Below are 16,527 nucleotides of genomic sequence, written 5' to 3'. Positions count from 1 at the left end.
GCCCCAGGACTACCTGACATGACTCCTTGCTGTCCCCAGTCCACCTGGCCATGCTGCTGCTCCAGTTTCAACTGTTCTGCCTTATTATTATTCGACCATGCTGGTCATTTATGAACATTTGAACATTTGAATCATCAGGCCTGGTAGTCCAGAGGCACGGTCCTAGGGCTCATGTCCTCAACTCGAACAGAGCATCCTCACCTGTTCCAGCAGGGGGATATGCGTCATGCAGCCATGAGGCTGTCCATGGACAGCCAGCTGTCCTACCGGTCTACTTCTACACATGTGGATGTGGGACACAGTAACACTCCCAGCACACACCACAACACAGGCTGAACACACCTTTAACAGCCATTTGGCTTTACTGATTAGCTGAAATGATCTCAAAGATAATGCTAGGTTTCATGGTTAAGTCAGACTGTATGCTTGCTGCACACATTTGCACATGCAGATCAATGTTGACCATGTACTGTGAAATCAAGGGGGATTTAATTAATTTTTTATAAAAAAAAATATTGGATTTGTGTGTGTGTGTGTGTGTGTGGGGGGGTAAATTATCATAAAGGTTTCAGTGTCCAAAAATATACTCAAAGGGATAACTTGGAAGCTATTAACAGCTTATTTCTAAATAAATGTTCTTTATTTAAAAATGTTAGTCTAATATTCATTAAACACTTCACATGAATGACACAGATGTCTAAAGAAAATTAAGTTGATTGTTTTAAAAGCATTCTAGTAAACAAAGCTTTTGAAAACGTATTTTCCACATTACTGAATATAAAAGTCAATCCCATGTTTGATGGTGTCACCTGTGGATGATCATTTCATGGGTAGTTATCGTACTGTTCAAGATGTTACGTTTAGATTGTGGATGTTTACAAACCAGTTTCCATATTCAAAGACTAATAATGTGTCTTATACAGCCTAAACTTGTCTCCATTATATTACAAAAATGTACATACGTCCGTTAGCAAGCTAACAGACAAAGTTAATATCTTCATGGTAAATGCCCCAGCAGCTAATTGCTGTTGCCAAAAGATGCTTTGATAGCGATGGCTGGCGTGGGTCCAATATGGGTCCAGATGTAGCCTTTCTCTGGACGGATAGGAATGGTGGGGAAAGGACAGCTCCTGGACTTGAAGTACTCCGAGGGGGCGTGGCACACAAACTCCAGGTACTCCATCTTCCTGGGAAAATCCTCCTCTGGACCTATAGAAGTCAGATAATCAATAACAGAGACATTATTGGCTAGTTGTGGTCTTTGAGTCTACTGTGACATTACTCACATTTACACAATGTTCAAAGATAGACATAACTTATTTCTGTATTCTCAAATGTAACTTTAGTCTAATGTGACATAAATTCAGCCTTCTGGGTGGCGCAGTGGTCTAAGTGCCACCAGATATTCTTGGTTCGAGCCCAGGCTCTGCCGCAGCCGGGAGGTCCATGGGGCAACGCACAATGGCCCAGCGTCATCCGGGTTTGGCCCGGCAGGGATATCCTTCTCATTGCGCACTAGCGACTCCTGTGGCGGGACGGGCGCAATGCATGCTGACCAGGTCGCCGGTGTACGGTGTTTCCCCCGACACATTGGTGCGGCTGGCTTCCGTGTTGGATGTGCGTTGTGTCAGGAAGCAGTACGGCTTGGTCGGGTTGTGTTTCGGAGGACGCATGGCTCTCGACTCCGTACGGGAGGTCCAGCGGTATCCATTTGGTTACTACCAAATGGATACCACGAAATTGGGGAGAAAAAGGGCTTTTTTTCCTCTTTTTTTTAAGTGACGTAAATTCAATCATCACTCACCAACAATGTAAGTGGCAGGATCAAACAGGTCCTTAGGACTGGCCTGGGTTGGTATCAACCAAGTCAAGGCTGCACTTTTCTCACAGTATTGGTCCTGGACAAAACCTCTGATCTGTGCATAGTATGGCCTCCCATCATCCTCATCTGTAACTTTGATGACATCTCCTATCTGATAATACACACCCTGCACAATGACAAAAGATGTGGCATACAGATACGTTTGTTATGTTTGCTAACATACAGTACTGAATGATAAAAAAATAAAAAGTGAACGTACTGTACCTTGTAAAAGACTGATTCTGATGTGATGATAGTGGAAACAGATTCTGGTGCTTTGATTGGCTGTGGAAGAAATCACATTTTGAGGAGCTTCAATTAGAACAATTGTCTGACAATCCAACACAAGGATGTCTGAGTTCCTGTGTATTGAACCAATGGTACTGACATTTTTTAGTTTGAAGATGTGTCTTCTTCCTTTTCCTTTGGTAGAGACCTTTTTTTCGGTAGCAGGGTTTTTGTACTTGGTGCTCCTCAACCGTGCTGATCTCCTGTGGATCTCTTGTTTAGACTGTGGGCAAGATGTGTCAAATACCAATATGACAATGTGGATCACACATGCCTATATGATTGATCTCTGCTTTGCCTTGGAAGTATAACAGTATGGAGGTACAGCCACTAAGGGAAGCACACTCCAGTGCAGTGCAGGCCTATGTATATTTTATATGTGCAAACCTGCTTGCCCCCGACATTATTCTGCTGTGTGTTGGAGGACGCAGAGGGTCCAGATGCTCCACTGCTGGTGCTCTTCCCCGTACAGTTATTGCACAGGATCTCTCCTTGGTTTCCCTTTTTCCACATAGACGATGAGTTTGTTTTGCAGACAGCGCAACATGGTTTCAAACCCAGCGGCATCTTGATAGGAAAATGTAGGCCAGCGAAATGAACGCAGAGGCTAGCTAGCTATTTAGCCAGCTAACTGTATTCTGGCTAACAACATCAGCAACAACAACAAAGCCGCTCTTGACGGACGGACTTAGACAAAAAACTACAGCATGCAAATCAAGTACAACCAGAAATAAGCTAGATCTAAAGGAACAACACAAATGGCTACATCGATTTAGCCCAGACAGCTAGCTAACCAGTCTGTAAAAATGTCTTCTTCTTTCAAGTTCAGCTAGCTAGTGTGAGCCGCACTAAGCGAAGTGTAATGCTCCACCTACTGTGATGGCGTGTATCGACAGCCTTATATCTAGGTATTATATTTATCTAACAGGCAGGCTTATAAACTATCTATCAGCTACTTCTTAGCAAAAAGGAAGTAAAAAAACAACAATCATATTGTCTTAAACAGGAGTACATACTGTTGAGGGTTCGTCAACTATGTTTGGCCTCGGCCCAATTTTTTTTCTGAGCTAATAGTCGGCGGGTCAGAACATAATTAGCATATAATTTTAGCACAATGAATTGGCCTACACTACAAATTGAACATGTTTAACAAATCCGATTAGTACATAATAAATTCAATGACAATAACATATTTTTTCGATCTGATTACGCTCATAAAATCACCATGTCTCTATTCAAATATTATTTGGTCTATTTCTCTGTACGTTGATTGGTGGGGAAAAACAGGTCTACGTAGTCAACTGTAGGCTACACTATTGTTTTAACGTCAACATTCGTTCTGTTCAGAACAATCATATTGATAGCAACAGAAAATGTCGCTCTCAAAACGTATCAAAAGAAAGGTGGATAATGAAAATCGAAGTTTCAGGGAAGAATGTACAGAGAAATGCGTTCATTTTACCATATTTTCCCAATGCCATGCCAGTGTGTCTTATTTGCAATGAAAATATCGCTGTTTACAAATCATTCAATCTCAGACGTCATTATAAATCTAACCATGGCATATTCTAATTTAAACGGGTTAAATCTCCAGTTACAAGGAAGAGGGAAAACAGTCGTTGACATGGTGGAAAAACTTGAGGCCTTTACTAGGAAGCTTGAGCTGTTCGATTTGGATTTGTCATCTGGAAGGCTACTGCACTTCAGCATACTGAAGAAACGAGAGGCAGAGGGACAAGGTCGCAGCATTGTCGGAGGGGATGAAAGAGTTCAATTTACAAATTATAACTTCTCCACCAGATTTGAAGACTACAGCATGCCAAAGGATATTATTGCATTTGTACGTGATCCTCTCACAGTCCGCCCAAGTGGAGAATTATCCTCCCTTGCTAAGAAAACGATACCCTCGCTGGATGAGACCCCAATTCAAACTCAGCTGATTGAATTCCAGACATCCAGCCAAATCAAGGATGCTCTCCGAATCCTTGTGCGTTTTGGATGGCATGCTCAGAGGAATAGAGCACAATAAAGAATATTGCCTTTTATGTACTAACATCAAGTCCTAATTTTCCTCTATGAACGCAATAGAGACTCATGACAGGAACCAGCTTTCAATCGAGGACAGCCTGTGGACACAAGATCGTGTCCGAGGGGAAATGCAACTTTTCCCATTGAGTAAGTCACTTAGTGGCCTATATGAAAGTATTTAGTCAATACTAACATTATTGTGCTTTTCCATGGATATTTAGGTCTCAAGCTGACGGTAATTTCTGTTCGTTCTCTCGTTAAAGGAGTAGGCCATCTTTAAATTATTGTTTTATGTAGGATGCTACATTTTTGGCCAGTTGCAATTGTAAATACGCATCATTTTAAAAATCCCACTTGTATTTTATATAGGCCTAGACTCGGACGAAATAGACTCCAATTAAGGACTCTTGTTGTTATTTTTTATTTAATGTTTTATTTAGGGGTAGATCAGCTTTAATATTGCAGATAGATTGTAGCTACCATCAATGTAATTGTTGGCATCACTTCCAATCCCCCATATTTTCTTTTGCAAAAAAAAAAAATATATATATATATATATATTTCTTTTTTTTTGCTACAATCTATCTGCAATATTAAAGCTGATCTACCCCTAAATAAAACATTAAATAAAAAATAACAACAAGAGTCCTTAATTGGAGTCTATTTCGTCCGAGTATATATATATATATATATTATTGTGGCGTACAGCAGGTCAGCCACCAGAGGGAGTCTCGTCGAGGCCTGGTAACAGATGGCGTATACATCGAGGCGATGGCTCCATCTGCTGGACGTGCCAGGTCTCGACGGGCTCTCCAGCCAGGACTAATTGGGCTGATTGGGAGCTGGTGAATAATCAAGGGCGGATTGCTCACCAGCTGTGCAAGGCCCATAAAGCTGTCAGAAGGGCCGCACACAGGAGGACTAGGGGAAGTGAGGTGACTTCCATGTGGTTGGATACGGTTACCCGAGCGAAGATGAGGGAGTTGAGTTTGTGTGCACTACAGGAAGACCCGGAGCCCAGGAGAAGGTATCGCGGAGAGAGTCTCATGGGGGAGACTTTTTCTTTTTGATTTATTATTTAATAAACACCCTTGAAACCGAGCTAATCATACTCTGTCTGTATCTAATCTATGTAAACGTCTTGACCAAACCCCCTGGTCTGCCACAAAAAAAAATATATATATATATATATATTTATATATACACACACACACACTACCGGTGTAAAGTTTTAGAACACCTACTCATTGAAGCGCTTTTCTTTATTTTTACTATTTTCTACATTGTAGAATAATAGTGAAGACATCAAAACTATTAAATAACACATATGGGATCATGTAGTAACCAAAAAAGTGTTAAACAAATCCTTTGCCTTGATGACAGCTCTCAACCAGCTTCATGTGGTAGTCACCTGGAAAGCATTTCAATTAACAGCTGTGCCTTCTTAAAAGTAAATCTGACAGTACCTAAACAAATTATCTAATGATTCTGCCTCTTCACAGCAAAATCTGCAGAGCTGGGAAGGTTGTATACTTCATATAAATAACATTCTTTTAGTTATTGAGAGAACTTTGTATAATAATTTAAGTTGAGAAATTCTACATTTTGAATCTGGCGTCGTTTGGCGTATCAGTTCATAAACCATATACCATGGGATTGTTACGTCAAAGATCTCTTCCCAACTATTTTGCAATCTTTATGGTACAGCTGTCATTTTTTTTTACATCAATTAAACTGATATATTTTCTTATCACAATATTCTTTAACCAATGATCTTTATTGCAGGGCCAACAGACCAGTTCCTTACTTCTTCCACTTTCCTATTCCATTCTGTGCAACTTTTGCCTTATTTAGGGAGAGTAACTTCCTTCTTGAGACATTGCATTTGGGAGTGTTTGCATCTCGAGTCCTTGACTTAAAAAAAAAAATTATAATTTTTTATTTAATGAAAAATATATATATATATATATTTGGGGAGCAAATAATATTTCTGGTGGTCCATATTTGACCCGCGTGCCGCAAGTTGGGGAACCCTGCTCTACTGGTAGAGATACTTGTTAAGGATTTCAGGGGAAATTATGGATAATATATATAAATTAAAAGTAGAAGGAGCCTTTATTAGATCGAGGAAAAAATGGATTGAGGAGGGAGAACAGAATTCATCCTATTTCTTTAGACTTGAGAAATTTCACTAAAAATAACACAATCCATAAGTTAAACATTGATGGTGTTATTACAGATTACTAAAAATGAATCGCTAAATACTGTAGCAATTTTTACAGACAATTGTATAGCTCTACGTACTGTCAGGAATCCACAGATATGTTTTTTAACTCACTGAATAATGTTCACTCTATAAGTGATATAGAATCTAGACAGTGTGATGAACCCATCAAAGTTGAAGAGATTATAGAGTCTATCAAACACCAGGTGTTGAGGGAATTACATCATAATTTTACAAATTATTTTCTGAACAAGTAGCTCCCTTCCTATTTGAAGTCTTTTTAGAGAGTATTAAAAACAATGTTCTCCCTCCTACAATGAGTCAGGGGTTAATAACACTGATACCTAAGCCTAAAAAAGAAGTGCTGCTCATTGATAACTGGCGTCCAATTTGTCTTCTTAATAATGACTATAAGATATCAGCCTTACTTAAAATAATTAAAGAAGTCCTGGATGCAATCATTGATGAAACAGTCTGGCTTCATGAGGAACAGACATATTTCTAACAATGTCAGACTAGTATTAGACATACTTGACTACTCAGACCTAATAACTGAGGATAGCTTCATATTATTTTTAGATTTTTATAAAGCATTTGACACAGTAGAGCATCAGTTCCTCTTCCACTCCCTTGAGAGACTTGGCTTTGGGGATTTGTTCTGTAAGGCTATTAAGACTCTCTATGCAAATGGTAACAGCTCTATCAAATTGAAAGATGGCACCTCACCTAGATTTGAGTTAAAGAGAGAAATTAGGCAATGTTGTCGTATCTCTCCGTACCTGTTTTTATTAATCACCCAACTTCTTGCAAATTCTTTAAATAATAGTCCTGTACAAGGTATTTCCATAGCTGGTAAATAAATTATTATAAGCCAGCTGGCTGATGATACTACACTTTTTCTGAAAGACGCTAACCAAATTCCCATATCGATCAATGTGATACAATCCTTTTCCAAAGCGTCTGGTCTATATCTCAACATTAATAAATGTGAACTCATAGCTGTCAAAGATTGTGTGACACCTTCATATTATGGTATTCCAGTAAAAGAAGAACTTCCATATTTAGGCACAACCATTACAAAGGATCAGAAGTCTAGAGGCTTACTACATTTTAACCCTCTTATTTAAAAAAAAAACAGAAGAAGCTAAATCAATGGCTACAGAGGGACTTATCTTTAAAAGGTAGAGTCCTAATAACCGAGGCTGAAGTTATCTCTAGACTAACATATGGTGCTCTATCTTTATATCTTGACAGTAAAATAAGCAAGGAGAGAGACCAGATGCTTTTCAACTTTCTTTTGAGAAACAGTACCCATTACATTAGGACAACTGTTGTAATGAACACTTATGAGAATGGTGGACTGAATTTTCTGGACTTTACTACTTTAAATAATACTTTTAAGATCAATTGGATAAAACAATTCTTAAGAAGACCCACTTCTATCTGGAATTGTATTACTCATCATGTCTTCTCTACTTTGGTGGCCTTAACTTCATGTTGTTTTGCAATTATAATAGACAAAGTTTCAGTGAAACTTTCTGCTTTTCATCGGCAGGTTTTCTTGTCATGGTCCTTAATTTATAAACACAATTTTCTCCACACAGATATTATATATGGAATAATCGGGATATATTGTATAAAGATACTTCTTTGTTTTTATAATATTGGGTTCTGAAATAATATCCTATTGGTGAGCCAACTGGTAAATGCAGAGGGTTTTTTACTCAGTTATAAGGAATTCTTATCACTTTACAAGGTCCCTGTAAAACCTAAAGATTTTGCAATTGTTTTAGATGCCATTCCCTCAGGTGTTGCTATGTTATTCAGGAACGTGTCAAGACCTGATCCTCAGAGCCTACCTTCTATTGACCCTGTTGACTCATCAGTAGGAAACATTTGTTTCTCTTTTGGTCCATTCAACAACAGAGTGATACGAACCTTGTTTCAGCAGGATGTTGTATGTCATGCCTGGAATGGATTTATTGATAATATCTGTTGGAAAAAAAGTTTGGATGTTGCTACACACATACCTATTAGTTAACAAAATTAAGGAAGTTTCCTTTAAAATTATTCATAAATATTATCCTGCCAACCACTATATGAAGAAGTTTAAGGAAAACATCAACTCAAATTGCTCCTTTTGTAATGACCACCCAGAAACAGTGTTGCGTCTTTTTTGGCATTGTATGCATGTAAGAAAACTGTGGCAAGACATCAGTAGATTTATAATTGAACACATTTGTGAAGATTTTACACTATTGTGAAGAGATGTACTGTTTGGATTCTTTACATACAATAGAAATAAGCTGAAACATTTTTATGTAATTAATTTAATTATTCTTTTGGCCAAATTTCATATACACAAATGTAAATTTACAAACAGAAAACCACATTTTCGTACCCTACAAAAAGAAATTGAACTTTTATTTTAAGACGGTTAAATGCTCTACTAACAAAAAAATCTGTTAGAATTGTAAGTATATGTACGTTCCTTAAGGTCCTTGTGTAATTGTAATTTGATATGGTACCCCCTAGCTCGATTGTCCATTGTTTGTAATCTATGTATGCTTGTGTTCCCTCGTGCTTTATGTATTGATTTATTGTTTAAAAAAACAACAATGTTTTAAAGTAGAGTGTGGGGAAAAAATGTCATAAATGAATTAGAAATAAACAAAAATAAATAAAGGATTTGGGGGGAAATGGAAGAAGAAAAAAACTAACCACGCCCACGTCATTGCTCTGAAAGTAGTGGGGTACTTCCGCTCTTCGCAAGTGTTTATCAACTGTGTGCCCTTACTACTGAGAAACATACTTATCAAGATGTCGAGCAACAACGTGGAAGAGAAAGTGAATCATGCATCTAACAGCAAAGGCATCTCTCTTCCAATGACTCGTGTGAAACTGATCATGAAAAGTTCTCCCGACGTCTCAAGCATCAACCAAGAGGCTCTTCTCCTCACCACAAAAGCAACAGTAAGTTTAGTTCAATCGGCAGTTTGTTTATTGGTTTAGCTATGCTAGCTAGCTAACGGTACGTATTAGCTAGGCCTACAAGGTCATTTTGCAGTAAGGTCTGAAATGAATGTATACATATACAGACATTACTAGCTATCTACTGTCATAAATTGGGACTTTAATCTCTAAGTTTACTGTACTTGTCAAGGTAGGTAACTAACCCTGAATGGCTGTAACAGCTAGCTAACGTTCACCCCGAAGTGACATTACGGTTGCACATAAAGTGGAAATATATTTGGCTGTAATTTAAACCAGAATAGGATGTACAGTTATCCCGTAATGAATGCAGGGCCTAAAATGAACACCCGCCAAATACGGGTAGATTTAGGCATTGGCTAATTCACTAGCCATATTGGCGGGGTGGCCACACTCGGGGCTCTTCAGTGTGAGCGTTTAATAGAATTCGTGAAGTATGGGTACGTTGTGATTTATATCAAAATAAATGCTGCAGTTGTGTTCAAAGTATTTCTCCCGTTTTTGTTTCGTATCTGGTCATGCACAAAGATCTGAATCCTAACGTCAAATCTATCCCATTTCCCGCAGCAACTCTGCCCGTATCTACCGGTCACAGTTGCTGTTATTCACAAACGTTTTAGTCTGGACTCCCAAGTGGCGCAGGGGTCTAAGGCACTGAATCTCAGTCCAATAATTTTATTTTTATTTCACCTTTGTTGAACCAGGTAGGCTAGTTGAGAACAAGTTCTCATTTGCAACTGCGACCTGGCCAAGATTAAGCATAGCAGTGTGAACAGACAACACAGAGTTACACATGGAGTAAACAATTAACAAGTCAATAACACAGTAGAAAAAAAGTCTATATACATTGTGTGCAAAAGGCATGAGGAGGTAGGCGGATAATTACAATTTTGCAAATTAACACTGGAGTGATAAATAAATAAGCGTCACTACAGTCCCTGGTTCGAATCCAGGCTATCCGGCCGTGATTGGGAGTCCCACAGGGCGGCGCACAATTGGCCCAGCGTTGTCTGGGGTAGGCGTCATTGTAAATACTGACTTGCCTAGTTCAATACCATTTTAAGTATTTTCTAACATGTAGGATGTGTAGACAGTATAAGCTGTTTTTCAGTCCTCTCTCTCCTTTGATGAAGCTTAGCCACGGTTTGCATCCAAAATATGTTCAGTTCTGCCCACAAATTTTCTACAGGATTACGGTCAGGGCTTTGTCATGGCCACTCCAATACCTTGACTTTGTTGTCCTTAAGCCTTTTTGCCACAACTTTTGAAGTATACTTGGGGTCATTGTCCAGTTGGAAGACCCATATGCGGCCAGCTTTTACTTCCTGACTGACGTCTTGAGATGTTGCTTCAATATATACTTTTCGCACCAAACTACGTTCATCTCTAGGAGACAGAACAGGTCTCCTTTCTGAGTGGTATGACGGCTGCAATCTTTTTTTCTGAGGTCTTGGCTGATTTCTTTTGATTTTCCCATGATGTCAAGCAAAGAGGCACTGGGTTTGAAGGTAGGCCTTGAAATACATCCACAGGTACACCTCCAATTGATTCAAATGATGTCAATTAGCCTATCAGAAGCTTCTAAAGCCATGTCATCATTTTCTGGAATTTTCCAAGCTGTTTAAAGGCACAGTCAACTTGGTGTATGTAAACTTCTGACCCACTGGAATTGTGATTCATTGAAATAATCTGTCTGTAAACAATTGTTGGAAAAATTACTTGTCATGCACACTGTAGATGTCCTAAACGACTTGCTAAAAATATAGGTGACAAGAAATTTGTGGAGTTGTTGAAAAATGAGTTTTAATGACGCCAACCCAAGTGTATGTAAACCTTCGACTTCTTCAACTGTATTTATATTCCAGACTCTGACTTTGCTCTTTCTAATATTTTTTTTTATTACATTTTGGGGATTTTTGTGTTTTTTGGGGGGGTATATTACTGCACTGTTGGGGATCGGGAGCGTTTCGCTAGACTTGCGATAACATCTGTGGAATATGTGTAGTTGACCAATAAAATGTGATTTGCCCCTCAACTTACTTCAGACCTCCATCAGAGCCTTGTAAAGAGAAGACTGCCCTTCATCCTAATGGTGTCACTGGTAATGATATGGAACTGTCCCATGTAATAAGTTTATTCATCTCTCTTCTAGGAACTGTTTGTTCAGCACCTAGCTCTGTCCTCATTCAATAATGGATCAGGGAAAGACCAGACCCTCTTGTACAGTGATCTGGCCAATACTGTTGAGGAGAAAGAGACTTTTCAGTTTCTCACAGGTAAGAACTCTCACAGATAACCTTCTTTACTATTATGTATTGATTTTTACAAAAGAAATTCACTCTTTATGCGATGTGCAATGCAGAGAACACCGGAATAATTATAATTTCATTACCATAGTGAATTATTGTAATGTAAATTAATCCCATAAGGGATGGGTTTCCAACTCTCTTTTTTTAATGAAATGTGATTTAATCCATTCAACACCGCCAACAGTTGACTGTCCTCTTCTCTCTGAATGAACATGGGCTATCATGACACTGAGAAAGCAAATATTTTTATCTGTTCCGTTTACCGTTTGCAGATATCCTACCAAAGAAGATCTTGGTTCGGGATTACCTGAAGCTTCTAGAAGAAAATCCAATTGAGGAAGCAGACAATTGAAGCAAAACCCCTTGAAGCAACAGTGGTTGTATTGCTAGCATGGTGTCTGAATATTTTTCTCCAGCTCATTCCTGAAGTAGACCACATTCATACCACTTCCATTCAATGGCATTGTGTAGGCCTACATCTTGATCTGAGATTTACTAGAGCATATCATGTTTACTACAATTGAGTTGCCTAGTCATCCGCATGCTGAGCATCCAGTTTTGGGTCAGAAAGAATTAGTATGTGAAATGACTACAGATAAAGCGTTAAAATCATAATTATATGTTACCCTCCCCGCCACAGCAATAACCTGCTGCCTAAGAGGGAAATCTCTGTACTCCCCCGGGTTTTGATGCCAGCTGATGCAAATAGTGCACAGAGATGAGGGATTTCATTTGTTTCGGGCATTATGTTTTACAGGAGATCTTGAAGCAAAGGGTGAACAGATCAGTTTATTTTTATTTTTTCAACAATGTCTTCCATACAAGCGACGCAGTTCTCAGGTCAAAATACATTTCTCGTTGGTTGTATCCTTTTATAAAGAGGAACACCTATGCACAGTCTTTGCTAATGGACTTTTATTTCTTTTATTCATATACCCAATGAAATCTGCAGAAATATAGACATGCAAACTTATTTCTTACAGCGTTTGAATGGGTTATGTGACTAAGGAATATACAGACTGTAGATTTTAGCTGTGTTTGATCTATTTTCTATACGACTCATAGGTACTTTCAGTCCTGGGTGGCTGCAGGCAGCACTTATTTAAATCTTCTCTTATTTTTTTGTAACAGCTCCTCTCCGATTGCAATGTAAGTTATGCTACAGTAGGCATTGCCATATTTTTGGGTTTTTCATGTGAAATAATCAGGACTTAATACGTTTATTGAATCAGTCTAAATATTCTGCTGTGTGTCTGTGTGCCATGAAACTACAAAGCAAGGTCCTGTAATGTGATGTCTCAAGAATGCACTGAACTAAGTAGACTAACTGTCCCATTAAATCATAACTTAATCATATTCTGTTAACTCATACCCAAATAGATGATGTTGACTCATCCTATACTATTATTTGTGACCAAAGCATAAAATGAAGGGGGAAAAAACAAAGAAACCCACCTCAAACTCAATTGCATACTCCTGACACCTCTTCTCGACAGCGCATCTCTTCGGGACGATGACGTCATCTCTTCGGGAGGATGAGCTGGCCAATCTACTCGCACCATTATGTTAGGGTACTTAACTTGATAACCATTAAATTACTTTGTTTTCCTTCCTTCAAAAAAAAATTTGCTCATATTGTAATTATAGTTCATATTTAATAGAAATTAGGAAACACTGGACAGTTTAACAGCTATAATATTTTTTTCCTACGAGTGAAACAGCAATTTCGATCCCACCCAACTAATGAGACTTGTCTTTTGTACCATAGTTTAGTTTTATTAATAAATTAAATCCTCTTCATGCTACACAGACTATTCATCATTCCCTATTTCTGTTGAATTACTTTAGATACAAGTTTTCGCCCTCGTTGCAAGAATGTAATGCCATACACAGCTGTACTTCATTTAATAAAACATCTCTTTATGGTACAGGTCTGCAGCCTGGGAGTATAAACAGATGTTATTGCCATCAGAATACCCCTGATGCTGTAGGCTTTGTTTTAGGTACATGTGATTAAAATACACCTAATAGGAATGTGATGCAATTGAGGAATAAAAGGCAAATAATACAGTACATACAAAGTGCACCTCTTGCTTTGTACAGGGTTTCCTACCCTGAATCTGCATGCATTGCTAGTGGAATATATTACATGGTACAGTTCATTCAATGTAAAAAGCCTAAAGAACATATTCACTGCCATTTGTTTTTCAAGTTGTGTTTACATCATGCAACTCCCTCTCTAGAAGGGATGCCACGTGGTCTTTCCTGTTGATGGAGTCCTTTGTTGGCAATGTGCTCCTTTATACTAGAAACACATCGGTCACAAAGGGTTCTTAATCTAAGAATGGGTTCCTAGTTACCCGTGGGATTGGTTCAAGCTGTATCGTACTAGAAAGATGTGGGGAGGACTGAAGATGTAGAACATTTGCAATTATTCAGGTGCCGTCTGGATAAATGTTCCCGCTGTGTTTGGACCCCTCCGTGTGACAGGTCCTGAACATAAACTGTTCTCTCTGCGTCTGCATGGCAAGCGGTACCGGTTCATCAAGTTTGCCACTAGCAGACTCCTGAACAGATTCTATACTATATTGATTGCTTCACTGTTGGGTTTAGAGCTTGCAAGAATGGCATTCCATTGTACTTGTGCACGTGGCATTAAAAAAAGACTAGTGGCTGATCATGCATGACTTCATACACTAGGAATTCAACCATTCTGGTTTGGAGCAGAAAGCTCAATATTACCTTTCCTCTTTGTTCTCGTACTCCCCTATTCTGCTTGCACAAACCCCAAGAGGAAGTTCGCTCAATCACCTTTGATCAACTAACTTCTACAACCATTTCATTTCTCAATATTATTACCTTGCCTATAATAACAAATAATCACTGTGGAAAAGTACACAATTGTCATACTTGAGTAAAGATACTTCAATAGAAAATGGCTCACGTAAAAGTGAATGTCACCCAGTAAAAGTAAATGTTTAATTTAAAATGCAAGCCAAACAGCACAATATTTGTTTATAGATAGCCAGACATAATTTAGTGAGTCTGCCAGATCATTGACAGTAGTGATGACAGCTCGTTCTCTTTATAAGTCCATGAATTGGACCATTTTGCTGTCCTGCTAAACATTTGAAATGTAAGAGTACTTTTAGGTGTCAGAGGAAATGTATGGGAGTAAAAAGCACATTTTAGTTAGGAGTGTAGTGGAGTAAAAATAAGTGAAAAACAAAAGTACAGATACCCTAAAAAAAACGACTTTAGTAGTACTTTAAAGTACTTTTAAAGTACTTTTACTTTGTTTATTTACACCACTGGTAAAAGGGCATTAATATGACTGCTTGAATATTCCCTCTAGGAGCAAAGCCTAGCTAGCACAAGCCTACTGCTGTGCAAGCCAACTATCAATCCTGGTCCTGCCCGCACCAGGCACTCAGGAGGAAACAGGACAGGCAGAACTCAGCTCGTTGTTCTATCCTGGAGCAACTACACCACAATGGAACTGGACCAGTCTTGTTCCCCAGCCGTGTTTGTATTAGCATGGTAAGTGAGGCTGCTGGGCTGAGGAGTAATGTAAAGGGCATCATTATCTAGATAGGCCTAATAAGTGCAGCTAGAAACAAAACAAGGCCAGCACTGAATCATTCATCCAGGAAGACATGAGCCCACAGGACTCTTTGTTTTGGACATTGCGTTAAGTTCACAGCCACTTTTATCCGTTCTTCAAAAACTCACCTACATTTTCCTGTGTATTCTTTCTGTGTGCTAGTAGGGTGGTCTAATTAAACAATAAGGCCTGAGGTGGTGTATATGGCCAATATACCACGGCTTAGGGCTGTTCTTAGGCACGACACAACAGAGTGCCTGGATACAGCCCTTAGCCGTGGTGTATTGGCCATATACCACAAACCCCAGAGGTGCCTTATTGCTATTATCAACTTGTTACCAACATAATTAGAACGTTGTTGTATTTGTTTGTTATTCCCATGGTATACGGTCTGACATACCACAGCGTTCAGCCGATCAGCATTCAGGGCTCTAACCACCCTGTTTATAATAGCAATGTTTGGCATGGTCCCACTGGGCAAAAACTGGTTGAATCAACGTTGTTTCCATGTCATTTCAAAATATTTTATATTTGAGATTCTTCAAAGTAGCCACCCTTTGCCTTGACAGCTTAGCACACCCTTGGCATTCTCTCAACCAGCTTCACCTGGAATGCTTTTTCAACAGTCTTGAAAGAGTTCCCACATATGCTGAGAACTTGTTGGCTGCTTTTCCTTCACTCTGCAGTCCAACTCATTCCAAACTATCTCAATTGGGTTGAGGTTGGGTGATTGTGGAGGCCAGGTCATCTCATGCACTCCATCTCTCTCCTTCTTGGTCAAATAGCATTTACACAGCCTGGAGATGTGTTGAGTAATTGTCCTGTTGAAAAACAAATAGTGGGACTAAGCGCAAACCAGATGAAATTGGCATATCACTGCAGAATGCTGTCGTAGCCATGCTGGTTAAGTTTGCCTTGAATCCAAAATAAATTCCTGACAGTGTCACCATCACACCTCCTCCTCCATGCTTCACGGTGGAAACTACACATGGCGATCATCCGTTCACCTTCTCTGCATCACAAAGACACGGCAGTTGGAACCAAACATCTCAAATTTGGACTCAGACCAAAAGGACAGATTTCCACCAGTCTAATGTCCATTGCTTGGGTTTCTTGGCCAAAGCAAGTCTCTTCTTATTAGTGTTCTTTAGTGGTTTCTTTGCCCATCCAACCTGACAGAGCTTAAGAGGATCTGCAGAGAATGGGAGAAACTCCCCAAATA

At 39.1% G+C, this 16,527-nt stretch overlaps 2 protein-coding genes across 2 annotated transcripts; one reads left to right on the top strand and one right to left on the bottom strand.

Moving 5' to 3' along the window:
• Positions 1-584: 584 nt before the first annotated feature.
• LOC109903374 (GATA zinc finger domain-containing protein 1) lies at positions 585-4,538 on the bottom strand. The gene is made up of 5 exons (XM_020500035.2): positions 2,537-4,538; positions 2,250-2,372; positions 2,087-2,146; positions 1,805-1,988; positions 585-1,209 (listed from the first exon to the last, which is right to left on the bottom strand). The coding sequence occupies exons 1-5, from the start codon at positions 2,714-2,716 to the stop codon at positions 1,019-1,021; spliced, it is 738 nt and encodes a 245-aa protein (XP_020355624.1). The 5' UTR covers positions 2,717-4,538; the 3' UTR covers positions 585-1,018.
• Positions 4,539-9,135: 4,597 nt separating this feature from the next.
• On the top strand, positions 9,136-13,774 carry LOC109903375 (chromatin accessibility complex protein 1). The gene is made up of 3 exons (XM_020500036.2): positions 9,136-9,374; positions 11,545-11,668; positions 11,974-13,774. The coding sequence occupies exons 1-3, from the start codon at positions 9,222-9,224 to the stop codon at positions 12,051-12,053; spliced, it is 357 nt and encodes a 118-aa protein (XP_020355625.1). The 5' UTR covers positions 9,136-9,221; the 3' UTR covers positions 12,054-13,774.
• Positions 13,775-16,527: the final 2,753 nt, after the last annotated feature.

This window comes from Oncorhynchus kisutch, linkage group LG14 (assembly GCF_002021735.2).
Source record: "Oncorhynchus kisutch isolate 150728-3 linkage group LG14, Okis_V2, whole genome shotgun sequence".
In the NCBI taxonomy this organism is placed as follows: Eukaryota; Metazoa; Chordata; class Actinopteri; order Salmoniformes; family Salmonidae; genus Oncorhynchus; species Oncorhynchus kisutch.
Note: the sequence above shows the minus strand (reverse complement) of the source record. Positions and strands in the feature narration are given on the sequence as shown.

What these genes read in the sequence shown, in the direction of transcription:
- LOC109903374 (XM_020500035.2), bottom strand. Translation starts at nt 2,716, where the DNA reads ATGCCGCTGGGTTTGAAACCATGTTGCGCTGTCTGCAAAACAAACTCA. An exon ending in ACATCTTCAAACTAAAAAAT is followed by an intron (nt 2,147 to 2,249) that starts GTCAGTACCATT and finishes TTTCTTCCACAG; the next exon opens with CCAATCAAAGCACCAGAATC. An exon ending in TCCTGCCACTTACATTGTTG is followed by an intron (nt 1,210 to 1,804) that starts GTGAGTGATGAT and finishes TGACTTCTATAG; the next exon opens with GTCCAGAGGAGGATTTTCCC.
- LOC109903375 (XM_020500036.2), top strand. Translation starts at nt 9,222, where the DNA reads ATGTCGAGCAACAACGTGGAAGAGAAAGTGAATCATGCATCTAACAGC. An exon ending in TCCTCACCACAAAAGCAACA is followed by an intron (nt 9,375 to 11,544) that starts GTAAGTTTAGTT and finishes TCTCTCTTCTAG; the next exon opens with GAACTGTTTGTTCAGCACCT. An exon ending in GACTTTTCAGTTTCTCACAG is followed by an intron (nt 11,669 to 11,973) that starts GTAAGAACTCTC and finishes TACCGTTTGCAG; the next exon opens with ATATCCTACCAAAGAAGATC.